General features: G+C 44.1%; 1 protein-coding gene across 1 annotated transcript; it reads left to right on the top strand.

Moving 5' to 3' along the window:
- The first annotated feature begins 2093 nt into the window (after positions 1 to 2093).
- Positions 2094 to 3017, top strand: LOC115078711 (olfactory receptor 5B12-like). The gene has a single exon (XM_029581690.1). It carries the CDS (start codon positions 2094 to 2096, stop codon positions 3015 to 3017), a length of 924 nt encoding a protein of 307 aa, XP_029437550.1.
- The last annotated feature ends 11197 nt before the right edge of the window (positions 3018 to 14214 follow it).

Here is a 14214-nt window from a genome sequence, read left to right as displayed (position 1 = left end):
CTCTGAGTGAGTCACTTTATCGCTCTGTGCCTCAGTTTGTTTTCTTAAACATTTTATTGGCAATTCTGATTAGTTTTAGACATTATGTATTGAGTATTATGCTTATAATATTTAAATTGTCTGACCAGTCTCTATGTTTCTAGGCATTTGTTAAGTATAGTAGTAGAAGATATTGTTAATATTTTCTATGATTTTTGCTGTGTTTCTCCCCTCACTTGTTTAATATTATTATCTGGTTGGGGAGAGGGAAGGGATACACAGGAAAGGGTTTCTAGGCATTGTGATTCTTTATCTGTTTACCTTTATTGTGCTGCCAAACCTAATAAAACTATTTATACAAAAAAGTTAATATTTATAAGTGGCAACTTCGCTTAGAAGATGCACTCATATAGTTACACTGTTAACTTGAGCTCCTCAGGAACAGAAGCTTTCAATAGACAAAACTAACAATTCCACTCTTGTTGATAGTAAAAAGATGAAATAAATCATGTGTGTGATGACCTTCATAGCATAGGGATGCTGAATGCACAGAAGTAAGATGTGGCTGATCTCGTGTCAAATGTGTTTCTTGTTGCAAATAAAAAATGTTATTTATCTTATAGTGAGTCTTCTTTTATAATAGAGAAAAAATGTTATTCCCATGCACGACACTGGCTCAATATTTTGAAAAGTCAGCATTGGTTTAAATGTGCACATTTAATGTCCCTGTGTTCTGAGGGCACCACACCATTTATTTCATCTCTTTTCTGTCAGCAAGACTTGTGAGTGACATTCAGATATTTACCAAAATAGATTATGTGAGACCTAGATTTTTTTTTTAATCAACAACAAATATACATTCTCTCCCATTAAACTTCATTCACTCTTGAACTTTGGTGTAAACCCTGCTGTGTCACTAACTCCCTCTCTCTCTCTGTGACCTTGGGGAAGTCACTTTATCTCCCTGTGCCTCAGCTCTAATCCCCGGCTCTGTCACTGACTCTCTCTGTGAGCCTTGGGAGTCACTTTATCTCCCTGTGCCTCAGCTCTAATCCCCGGCTCTGTCACTGACTCTCTCTGTGAGCCTTGGGAGTCACTTTATCTCCCTGTGCCTCAGCTCTAATCCCCGGCTCTGTCACTGACTCTCTCTGTGAGACTTGGGAGTCACTTTATCTCCCTGTGCCTCAGTGCTAATCCCCGGCTCTGTCACTGACTCTCTCTGTGAGCCTTGGGAGTCACTTTATCTCCCTGTGCCTCAGCTCTAATCCCCGGCTCTGTCACTGACTCTCTCTGTGACCCTTGGGAGTCACTTTATCTCCCTGTGCCTCAGTGCTAACCCCTGGCTATCACTAGTGCACTTTCACTGTTTATTAGATAGAGCTGCCTTAATGGGACCCATTAAAATGAATCTGATTAAGCTGCACATATATATCTCAATATAATATAATATAATATAATAAAATATCACACCATAGATCATTTATTCACTGATTTGGTGTTAGAGTTGTGAGATAGGAACCAAAATAATTTCTAATCGCCTGCTCATCTGACTGTGTGACCCTGGGGTACGTCGCTTTATGTTCCTGTGCCTCAGTTCTAATCACCAGCTTAGTCACTAACTCTGTGTGAGTCCAGGGGAGTCATTTTATTTCTTTGTCCTGCTCTAATCCCCAGCTCTGACATTGACTTCCTAAGTGACCTCGGGGGAGTCACTTTACCTCTGAGCTCTGCTCCTCAGCTCTATCTCTGACTCTCTGTGTGTGACCTTGCTGATTTCACTTTTGCTCTTTGAGCTTCAATTCTAACCCCCAGTTCCACCACAGACTTTCTGTCACTGTCTCTTAAACCCAATTTTTAAACCTCTTTTCATTCAGAGACAGAATAGGATGAAACTTTTACTAACAGAGTCCTCTCTCTGAACAGTCTCCTGCTTATGCCATGATCAGCCAACGCCCTGCCCGTGTGTTTAATGTGACAGGATGAGGTGCAGATCACTGACTTTCACTGCTGGTCATACATTACAGCATCTATAATGTTCCATTACATTTGTACTTAACATACATTTCATTCATGATTTCTTCTTAAACTCCTAGGATAAAACCTATGAATACCCAATGGACATGGAAAACATGACGACGGTGAGAGAATTTCTTATTCTGGGACTTTCTGATAATCCCCAGCTGCAGGTTCCTCTCTTCCTGGTCTTCCTGCTCATCTACCTGATCACCCTGCTGGGGAACCTTGTGATTATCACAGTTATCTGTGCTGACCCCCGCCTGCACACCCCCATGTACTTCTTCCTCAGTAACCTCTCTCTCACTGACATCTGCTGCACCTCCATCATTATCCCAAAACTGCTGGAAATTCATCTCTCAAGGAATAAGACCATTTCCTATGCTGGGTGCTTTCTGCAACTGCAATTCTTTATCAGTTTTGGCTGTGCTGAAGTCTTTATTCTTGCTGCCATGGCTTATGATCGCTATGCAGCAATCTGTGACCCCTTGCGCTATTCCCTCATTATGAATCAGAGACTCTGCATCCTGCTGGCTGCTGCTTCTTGGATCATCGGCTTTCTACCCTCTGAGATGATCACAGCTTCTGTCACCCGCCTTTCATTCTGTGCCTCTAATGTGATCAATCACCTCTTCTGTGAGCTCATGCCGCTGTTAAAGCTTTCCTGTACTGAGACGGCCACCACAGAAACTGTAATGTTTGTTGCAGCTGCATTGACATCAGTGCCTGCCTTCCTTGTGACTCTCATTTCTTACATCTACATCATCTCAGCCATCCTGAGGATCCGCTCTGCAGAGGGGAAGAGTAAAGCTTTCTCCACCTGCTCCTCTCACCTCACTGTTGTCTCTGTGTATTATTTGTCAGCATATTCCATGTATCTGAGACCCAACTCAACATACTCCCAGGAGCAGGGTAAAATCCTGTCTGTGCTTTACACAACTCTCACCCCCATGCTGAACCCCATCATTTACAGTCTGAGGAATAAGGAGGTGAAAAACGCACTGAGGAAAGTCATAGGGAAGTAGCTTAGGAGAATATGTGCTGTATAAATCAGAGCAGGTTATCAGACAGAGGAGACTCCTGTGTCTAGCAGGGCTTGAGATGATTCTCTTTTAAAAGTAAAAAATAAACTCCCTGGTTCAGGCCTCAGGTTCAGTGGTCTAGGGCTGTACATGTGGCAGGAGAAGCAGTCACAGGGCCCTGGGGGAGAGAGTTGTAGTCATTGCTCAAGGGTGACACCTGGTGGTTGAATTCAGGGTTTACGATTGTGGAGTTCTGTAAGGAGCCTCAGGGCATGGCCCCCGGCTGAGGACTGTCACTGCAATGACTTGATCAGGTACATTCGCAGGGATAAGGGGTATTTATTAATTAGCAGAAAAATCTCTGCATAGTTGCAAATGAAGGCTCATGCTCTGACCCAGCATGGAACCTCTAATGTCCTTAATGTCACATTCTCCAGCATTATCATTTGTACTGAGCATGTGGAGTCCAAATTTATTTATTTATTTTATTTATTTAGAAACTTTTATATACCGGTATTTGTGGGGACATCATACCGGTTCACATAATAACTGCAAGGTTGGAAAGTACATTTCAACAGGGATAGTAACTGGGCGCGGGGATAACCAATAGGCAGAATGAAGGATAGAAAACAAGAAGGTCATAACGAGAGAATAACAATTAACAAATTAACAATAATAATTAACAAATCCCAAGTTGAGGGCATCAGGCATGAGGTGAACTGGTGTCTTAGTCACTCTGCACGCTTTTTAAAATGATTAAGTGGTTTGATAAATCTCTCTATAAATGTATACATTAATATGAATCAGATCAGCACTGGCCAAGCCTTTGGAGAAAGATGATATGGTGGATCTGGTAAGGTGTTTAGACTCTGGGGAAGGACTGATCCCGGGATTTCAGCTGATCACTATATTTGGGGTTGGAAAGGAAGATTTTGTTGATGTTCAGTACTTTACACCCCCCCCCCACCCCACCTCTGCTGGATTTTTACATTGGGAGGGGCGGTCAGACAATTGGAAGAAGGTTGGGCTCACCAGATGTCGGGTCATCACTCAGTCTACCTGGCTGTGTAAATCCGTCTCTCTAATTGTGATGTGTACTTGCTGTTTTCTCTGTTTTGGATGATTTGTTCTTAATAAAGCTCCTTATATATTTTCTCTGTGCACACTTACTGCATATGTCCCTTGCACACTATTTACCAAACATCTGTCCTCTGGGGATTTTTATGTATCTTGGCAATGAGGGGTATTTAATAATTTGGGATACCGTAAGTACATACAGCATCCTTTCTGGAGTGCAATGGCTGTGAACCCTTGTGCTGTGGCGTGGTTGACACAGCGTAGGAGGCACACACCAGCAGCTGATGAATTTGTCCTAGCCTGGGACAAGCCTTGACCTTCACCTATATCAACCCATTGCCTGCAGTTTGAGTTCCAGGGGCTGGAAGGACATAGGCGAGAATCCCACAGGGTGGTCGGAATTAGAAAGTCTGCGACCGAGCCAAGTTCAGGGCAGGCAATGGTCAGGTAGATGCCAGAGTCAGACCAAGGGTCAAGGCAGGAAGTGAGTAAGGTATAATTGAGGTCCGAAGCAGAGGTCACTGGTAGGCAGCAAGCAAGGGACCGGGACGAGGCAAGGCTGAAGGCAAGATAAGACAAGATGAACAGGAGAGAACAAGGCAGGCTTGACATGGCAAATCAAGCTGGAACACTGGAACAAGGCAAGATCAAGATCGCTAGAGCAACACGCACTGCAGAAAGCAGGAGATCCTGTTACTGAGGCAATGTGTGGCTGTGGGGGCCATATTTAAATATCCTAGCAGGGCAGACATTATCAGGAGGCACTGAGAGCTCCACCACAGGGCTTTGATAAAGCATGATGCACTCTTGCACATGCCTAGGAGGCCTGGCAGCAAAAGCATTATTCTGGTGGCATGTACTGCGAAGAACTAGGTAGGCATGCTGACGTAGAGGCTGCGAGATTGCTTTGGGGCGAGTGTTACCAGTCGTGGGATGGCTCTGCAACTAGCAAACACTACGTGGAATGATGAGGAAAAAGTGACACTTAAATGTAAAAGTTCATTTATATCTCTATGAAATGCCTTTGCAAAGTCAAGAAGTATGACACAATTCTGTCCATGCAGTAGTTTAAAGGTGGCAGTCCAGGGAGGTGTGAGCAGGCACAACACAGGGAAGTAAGATTTGTACAGAATGCATATCGGGTGTCTTTGCATGCACACAGTTCTTCAGTAGTGTGAACAAGCTTCTATTACTTACACCAGCTGCACCAAATTCAACTCTATTTCTTGCAAGCTGAGTTTGTTCATGTAATTGTTATGGCCATGCCCACGGCGAGGAGCCCCATGAGGAGCCACAGTACTGGGCTAGACTCAAGATGCACAAACACAGAGTTCGTTCTTTTATTATACAGCTTTGAAGTGTGCCACCAGATGTGGCGGTAGTGAGGTAGCCTGGATGTAGCAGTCTCAGCACGCTCAGCAGAGGGAGCCCTTCTCAACCTGTTGGTATAGGGAGATTCCGATGTAGGTTTCCCAGCAAAGCAGTGTTGTGGATGAGATAGATTGAGAGTTAGATTACTCACTAGATGTTTGCTGTAGGTATGCGATAACACCAGGTTGAAGAAGATGGTACAGGCACTGAGGCAGGGAGAGCAGGCCCACGAAGAGTGAGTACCTGATCACTGTAAGGCACCTGCAATAAAGCAGAGGGCCCCTGAGGAGTGGGTAGGTACCCAGGTTAGCAGGTACCCCAAAGGGCAGAGAGAGAGCTTCCAGTGGCAGCACGGAAGCGGAAGAGTAGCTTAGACCGGCAAAGACCAATCCCTTGCTAACTCAACAAGCTAGCAAAACAGTACAGGGTACATACCTGGATGGCGTGATGTTAGTAGAGGGGAACATCTCCGAGGTTCGCGCCAATGCTGGAATAAAGACATGGGTGGCGTGCGCGCACCCTATTAGGTTCTTGGGAGGAGCATGGCGGGAGGCAGCACCATAGCCATTCTGGGGACGCCGGAGTGATCGGCTTGTAGACACAGCGGTATCCATTTTTCCAAGGTAAGCGGGAGGAGACATGAACAAGGTGAAGCAAATGGGGCGAAGCCATCTAGCACCAATGGACGCAACAGTACCCCCCTTCAAAGGGCGTCCTCACTTCCTACCTGGTCTTGGTTTATGAGGATGCATTCTGTGGAATTCTTGAAGCATCTTTTTATCCAGTATATTAGCCAAAGGAGTCCAAGAGTTATCTTCAGGTCCATAATCTTCCCATGACAGGAGGTATTCCCATACTCTGCCTCTTTTTCTCACATCAAGGATAACGTCTACCTTGTATTTGATGTCTTCTTCTGCATCTATTGGTGTAGGTTCAGGTGTCTTGTTGGAGAACTCACTAAGGATCAAAGGCTTCAATAGAGAGACGTGGAACGCATTATGGATCTTCAATGTAGATGGTAGCTTCAGACTATAGGTGAGATTGCCTAATCATCGGAGCATGGGAAATGGTCCAATGAAGCATGGAGCGAAGCAAGCTGAAGGTAGTTTAAGTCTGAAGTGCTTAGTGGATAGCCGACTTTGTCATCAGGCTGGAAATCTGGAGCTTGCAGTGGTGAGCATCGTATCCTTTCTTAGCTCGAAGTCCTGCTTTGAGAAGCATCTCTTTGGTCTGAGTCCAAAGTTGTTGATTATCTTTGGCAGTAGATTGAGCTGCTGGGGAAGACACTGACAGTGGAAGTGGCAGTGGTGGCAGTGGTAGTCATCCGTAAACCACTTCAAATGGTGTTGATCCAGTGGATGTTGCTGGATGAGAGTTGATGGTAAATTCAGCCCAGGGCAACAGTTCACTCCAATCATTCTGGTGAGTGTTCATGTAGGCATGAATGAACTGCTTGAGTATCCTATTCATTCTCTCTGTTTGCCCGTTAGATTGTGGATGGCATGCTGAGGTGAAGTCAAGAGAAATATCAAACTTCTTGCACAATGCCTGTGAATTGGGCTCCTCGAACGGAGACTATGTACTTAGGCATGCTGTGTAGGTGGAAGATGTGTGTGATAAAGAGCTTGGCAAGCTCCATGGCTGTGGGTAAGCCAGGGAGAGCCACAAAGTGAGCCATCTTTGAGAACCGATCTACAGTTACCCAAATCATGTTGTTTCCTCCTGAAAGTGGTAAGTCTACCACAAAGTCTGTAGCAATGAGTATCCATGGTTCATCTGGTACTGGCAAGAGTTGGAGTAGACCCCAAGGATGACCAGGTGGCGTCTTCTGTCTGGCACAATTTGCGCAGGAAGTAACATAGGAGAAAGTGACTTCCTTCATTGTGGGCCACCAATAAAACTTGTGTGGTTTAGACAGAGTTCTGCATTGGCCAGTGTGTCCAGCCAGTTTGAAGTTGTGAGCCCATGCTAGCAGCTTTTTCCTGAGGTTCTTGGGTACGATGGTTTTACCTGCAGGTACTGAGTGAGTAGCTGCCAAAATAACTCTTTTTGGATCGATGATACGTTGTGGTTCCTCTGGGATGATCTCAGAGAGGAATGAGCGATATAGGGCATCTGTTCTGATGTTCTTATCTCCAGGGCGATATTTTAGCACAAAGTTGAATCTGTTGAAAAACAGAGACCATCTTGCTTGCCTATGGTTTAGGTGCTGTGTGCAGCGGAGGTACTCCAGATTCTTATGGTCTATAAAGACTGTGACCTGATGTTGCGCTCCTTCGAGCCAAGGGGGCCACTCCTCAAATGCCATCTTTATAGCCAGGAACTCTTTATCTCCTATTCCGTAATATTTCTCTGCTGGCGAGAAATGATGGGAGAAGAATGAGCATGGGTGTAAAGCCTTGGAATCACCGGCCTGGCTTAGTACGGCCCCTACGCCAATGTCTGAGGTGTCGACCTCAATGATGAAGGGCTTATTAGGATCTGGGTGTCGGAGACACGGCTTGCTCAAAAAGTCATCTTTTAATTTCTGGAATGCAGTTATTGCCTCCGTAGACCAATTTGCAACATTGGCACCTTTCTTTGTCTTAGCTGTAAGCGGAACAGTGAGTGAGTGAGGAGTAGTTCTTGATGAAAGTCCTGTGATAGTTGGTGAAACCTAAGAAACATCTGAGAGGCTTTAGACCGGTGGGTTGTGCCAAATTCTTAATGCTCTCCATCTTCTGTGGATCCATCTTGAAGCCTTGGTTGGAAACTATGTAACCCAAGAAAGGCACTGATTCCTTGTGAAATTCACACTTTATTTTATTTATTTAGGTTTTTATATACTGGCATTCATGATACAATCACATCATGCTGGTTTACATATGAACAGGGGTGCATAATAACTTCAAACTTTAACTAAAGTGCAGAGAAAAACAGTTACAAATAACAAGGCATATTGAACTGGGCGAAGAGAGAAATGAAAGGAAAGAATAACGTCAGTAAGGATGATTATACATTTCTGGAACTAGGATGATGATGATATGAAGAGAGATTAAGTAGGGTCCGGGAATGCGTGCTTAAAGAGCCAGGTCTTAAGTCTTTTCCTGAAGGTTGGGAGGCAGGGCTCCTGTCTCAGATCTGGGGGGATGGAGTTCCATAAGTGGGGACCGGCTGTTGAGAGGGCTCGATCCCTTAAAGTGATGTGTTTGGTGGTTTGATGGATGGGACCTGGAGTGATCCTTTGAATGCATCTCTTGTCGGTCTTGAGGAGTTATGTAATCGGAGAGGGATTTGTAGGTCAATTGGAGTATGTTGGTGGATGATTTTGCATATAATGGAAATGGACTTGTAGATGATTCTGAAATGTATTGGCAGCCAATGGAGGTTTTTTAGGATTGGAGTGATGTGGTCTCTCCTTCTGGTGTTTGTTAGAATTTGTGCTGCCGCATTTTGTACCATCTGAAGCGGTTTGGTGTAAGAGGAAGGGAGACCTAGAAAGACTGAATTACAATAATCTAACTTTGAGAAGATAATTGCTTGAAGAATTGTTCTGAAATCTTGAGTGTGGAAGAGGGGTCTTATCCTTTTCAGCACTTGGAGTTTGTGGAAACAGTCTTTGCTAGTTCTGTTGATGGTAGCTTTCAAATTCATGCGATTGTCAATAATCATTCCTAAGTCTCTCACTTGTGTGGTTGGTGGAATTGTATGCTGAGTAGTGGGGGTGCAGCTGTTCTCAGGAGATATGAGTAGGAGTTCAGTCTCGGAGGGGTTTAAAACTAGGTTTAGACTGGAGAGGAGGTGTTTGAGTTTTTGTAAGCAGTTTTCCCAGTGATCCAGTGCTTTCAAATACGTATCTTAAATGGGGATCAAGATCTGAATATCATCTGCGTAGAGGAAATGTTTTAGATTAAGGTTGGTGAGAAGCTTAGACAACTTGGCGTACAGATGATTCTCATGGAGTCTTTGCAGCACTCTTTTGACATCCTCTAGATGATAATATCAAGATGCCATCTAAGTTTATAATGACATATTTATAGAGGAGGTCTTGGAAAATGTCATTCATTAAATTCTGGAAGACAGCCGGGGCGTTGCACAGGCCAAAGGGCATCACTAAATATTCAAACTGACTGTCCCAGGTGTTGAAGGCAGTTTTCCATTCATCATCAGTGTGAATGCGAAGTAAGTTGTAGGATCCTTTAAAATCAAGCTTGGAGAATATCTTAGCTCCCTGCAGTCTGTCAAATAGCTCTGAGATCAGAGGCAGAGGGTAACAATTCTTCACAGTTATCTCATTGAGACCCATGTAATCTATACATGGACAAATGTTCTGTCCTTCTTCCCCACAAAGAAGATGCCTGCGCCAGCAGGAGACTTGGAGGGTCTTATGAAGCCTTTTTGGAGGTTTTTCTGAATATATTCGGACATGGCTTTATTCTCTGCCATGGAGAGGGGGTATACCCGTTCCTTGGGTGGTTCAGTGTTAGGCTTCAGATTAATAGCGCAGTCATAAGGTCTGTGATCATAAGAACATAAGAAAATGCCCTACTGGGTCAGACCAAGGATCCATCAAGCCCAGCATCCTGTTTCCAACAGTGGCCAATCCAGGCCATAAGAACCTGGCAAGTACCCAAAAACGAAGTCTATTCCATGTTACCATTGCTAATGGCAGTGGCTATTCTCTAAGTGAACTTAATAGCAGGTAATGGACTTCTCCTCCAAGAACTTATCCAATCCTTTTTTAAACACAGCTATACTAACTGCACTAACCACATTCTCTGGCAACAAATTCCAGAGTTTAATTGTGCGTTGAGTAAAAAAGAACGTTCTCCAATTAGTTTTAAATGTGCCCCATGTTAACTTCATGGAGTGCCCCCTAGTCTTTCTACTATCCGAAAGAGTAAATAACCGATTCACATCTACCCGTTGTAGACCTCTCATGATTTTAAACATCTCTATCATATCCCCCCTCAGTCGTCTCTTCTCCAAGCTGAAAAGTCCTAACCTCTTTAGTCTTTCCTCATAGGGGAGCTGTTCCATTCCCCTTATCATTTTAGTAGCCCTTCTCTGTACCTTCTCCATCACAATTATATCTTTTTTGAGATGCGGCGACCAGAATTGTACACAGTATTCAAAGTGCGGCCTCACAATGGAGCGATACAGAGGCATTATGACATCTTCCGTTTTATTCACCATTCCCTTTCTAATAATTCCTAACATTCTGTTTGCTTTTTTGACTGCTGCGGCACACTGAACTGACGATTTCAATGTGTTATCCACTATGACACCTAGATCTCTTTCTTGGGTTGTAGCACCTAATATGGAACCCAACATTGTGTAATTATAGCATGGGTTATTTTTCCCTATATGCATCACCTTGCACTTATCCACATTAAATTTCATCTGCCATTTGGATGCCCAATTTTCCAGTCTCACAAGGTCTTCCTGCAATTTATCACAATCTGCTTGTGATTTAACTACTCTGAACAATTTTGTATCATATGCAAATTTGATTACCTCATTCATCATATTCCTTTCCAGATCATTTATAAATATATTAAAAGTAAGGGTCCCAATACAGATCCCTGAGGCACTCCACTGTCCACTCCCTTCCACTGAAAAAATTGTCCATTTAATCCTTCTCTCTGTTTCCTGTCTTTTAGCCAGTTTGCAATCCCATGGAAACGACATTGCCACCTAACCCATGGTGAGGCGGTAGTATGTCTGCAGCTTCTTTAGAAAAGACATCTTGAAACGATGCATATTGAGGCGGCAACCCCAGCATCACTGGCCTTGTCTAAGACAAAGAAGGAGATAGTTTCAGAATGGAGAGCACCGGTCCATAGACATACTAGTTCGGTGTGTTGGGTTACTTCGCCCGGTAAGGGATCTCCATGAATGGAAGATAGGAATAGTGGAGAAGTCATAGTGGTTGTGGGTATCTGCAGGTGCTCCACTAATCATTGTAGAATGAAATTGCCTCCTGCCCCTGAGTCTACTAGGGCAAGAGTCTGATACTTTAAGGGTCCACAGATCAAGGATACAGGAAGAGAGAGCAGAGGAGAGGGAGTATTAAGACCTATGAAGAGTCCTTCCTCAGGACTTAGGTCTGCCAGTTTTCCGGACATATAGGGCATGTTTGAACAGCATGGCCAGCTTGTCCACAATACATGCACAGCCCCAATTTCTTCCATGTTCTTCTCTCTTTTGATGTCAAGTGGTTGCAGCCTGATTGCATTGGTTCTTCTTCACCAGCAACGATCTGAGGGAACAGGCCTGGGTGTGGACTTAACTAGAGCTTATTTATTTATTTATTTATTTATTTATTTATTGTTATACCGAGTTTCATGATAGGCATCACATCAACCCGGTTTACAAATAACAAGGAGTGTAAAGCATAACGTAACGTAAAAAACAATATTTTCAATAAGAACCTTGAACTTTAAATACAGTGAATCAGAAAAGGGAGAGGGAAAGTTACAAAAAACAAGGAAAATAAACTTGGGATGGAAGGGGAGAAATTGAACAGCACAATATTTACATTTCAGCCTATTGATACATTAGAATAGCAAGTGAAAAAATAAGACTATGAAACGGTACATAGGTAATCAAATGAATAAATATGACAGTTGTGAATGGTAATAGTATGATAAATATTCAGCAGGAATTAGTGAGAGAGGGTTTGAGGTTGGTTGATTCGTGTTTACATTCCATTATTGCATACGAGTTAGTGCTAGTGAGAGGAGGTTTTATTCAAGGCTTGGAAATGCTTTTTTGAAATGCTTCACCCTGAAAGGGTCTTCTGGGAGACTTGGGCTCTTGAACCTTATCATGAAGTCGGTGATCAATCCTTGTTGCCAACTTCACTAGTTCAGCCAAGGTCTCAGGCATTTCACAAGCAGTGAGCTCATCCATCAGACGAGAGTTCAGTCCTTCAAAGAAGAGGGTCTTCAGGCATTTTGGGTCCCAATGTAATTCAGATGTCAGTGTCTTGAATTCGATAGCAAATTCAGCTAAAGGTTTATTACCTTGCTTCAGGTGAACCAAAGAAGATCCTGCAGTGGGATACTGGGCAGGGTTATCAAAAACTGATTTGAACAGCTCGAGGAATATTTCAATGTCATGAAGAATCGGATCCTCGCGCTCCCACAGTGAAGAGGCCCAAATCAACGCTCTTCCATCCAGATAAGACAAGATATTGGTGGTCTTGGCGTAAGCTGTGGGGAAATGGTTGGGTTGCAGGGAAAAGTGCATGCAACACTGGTTAATAAACCCTCTGCATCTCCAAACATCCCCCGAGAAGGGTGTAGGAGCAGATAGAGGTACAATAGTCGGCAGTGTAGCTTCTTTACCTGTGGTGATGGGTAAGTTCATCTGTGTGTGCAGCAGGTTGAATGCAGTGCTTTCTACTGTTTGGAGATTCGCTAGGCCAGGCCTGGAATGACCTGTAATGCGGTGAGCTGAACCAAATCCATGGAGTTAGCAATTTGTTATGGTTAAGCGGTGTTTGGGTGGATTCTTGGGTAATGTGGCAGATGACTATGCCCATGGGGAGGAGCCCCATGAGGAGACCTAGTACTGGGCTAGATTCAGGATGCACAAACACAGAGTTAGTTCTTTTATTATACAGCTTTGAAGTATACCACCAGAGGTGGCAGTAGTGAGGTAGTCTGGATGTAGCATTCTCAAGACCCTCGGCAGAGGGAGCCCTTCTCACCCCATTGGTATAGAGAGATTCTGGTGTAGGTTTCCCAGCAAGGCAGTGCTGTGGATGAAATAGACTGAGAGTTAGATTACTCACTAGATGTTTGCTGTAGGTATGTGATTCCACCAGATTGAAGAAGATGTACAGGCACCAAGGGAGGAAGAGCAGGCCCTCAAGAAGTGAGTACCTGATCCCTGTAAGGCACCTGCAATAAAGCAGAGGGCCCCTGAGGAGCGGGTACCCAGGTTAGCAGTTACCCCGAAGGGCAGAGAGAGAGCTTCCAGTAGCAGCACGGAAGCAGCAGAGTAGCTTAGACTGGCTGAGACCAATCCCTTGCTAACTCAACGAGCTAGCAAAACAGTACAGGCTAAATACCCGGATGGCGTGATGTCAGTAGAGGGGAACACCTCCGAGGTTAGCGCCAATGCTGGAATAAAGACATGGGTGGCGACCACGCACCCTAGTAGGTCCTTGGGAGGAGCATGGTGGGAGGCAGCACCATAACCATTCCCAGGACGCCGGAGTGGTCGGCTTGTAGATGCGGCAGTATCCATTTTCCCAAGGTAAGCGGGAGGAGCCGTGAACAAGGTGAGGCAAACGTGGCGAAGCCGTCTAGCACCGAAGGACGCAACAGTGATCTGTGCTACAATCAGTCATAGGTTGCATTATTGTAGCACACTTTATTTAGGATGACCTCTGACAGGGATAAAGTGACTTCAGCTGATTATACAAGAACATAAGATATACCATTCTGGGTCAGACCAAGGGTCTATCAAGCCCAGCAACCTGTTTCTAACAGTGGCCAATCCAAATCACATGTACCTGGAAAGTTCCCAAACATTCAATAGATCTCAAGCTACTGTTGCTTATTAATTAATTAATAGCAGTTTATGGATTTTTCCTCTAGAAACTTTTCCAAACCTTTCTTAAATCCAGTTACACTAACTTCCCTAACCACATCCTCTGGCAATGAATTCCAGAGGTTAACTAGGTGCTGAGTGAAAACAATTTCTTCGATTTATTTTAAATGAGCTACTTGCTAACTTTATGGAGTGCCCCTTAGTCCTT

This window comes from Rhinatrema bivittatum, chromosome 16 (assembly GCF_901001135.1).
Source record: "Rhinatrema bivittatum chromosome 16, aRhiBiv1.1, whole genome shotgun sequence".
In the NCBI taxonomy this organism is placed as follows: Eukaryota; Metazoa; Chordata; class Amphibia; order Gymnophiona; family Rhinatrematidae; genus Rhinatrema; species Rhinatrema bivittatum.
The sequence above is the reverse complement of the archived record's forward strand: the minus strand, read 5'-3'. Positions and strand labels throughout refer to the sequence as shown.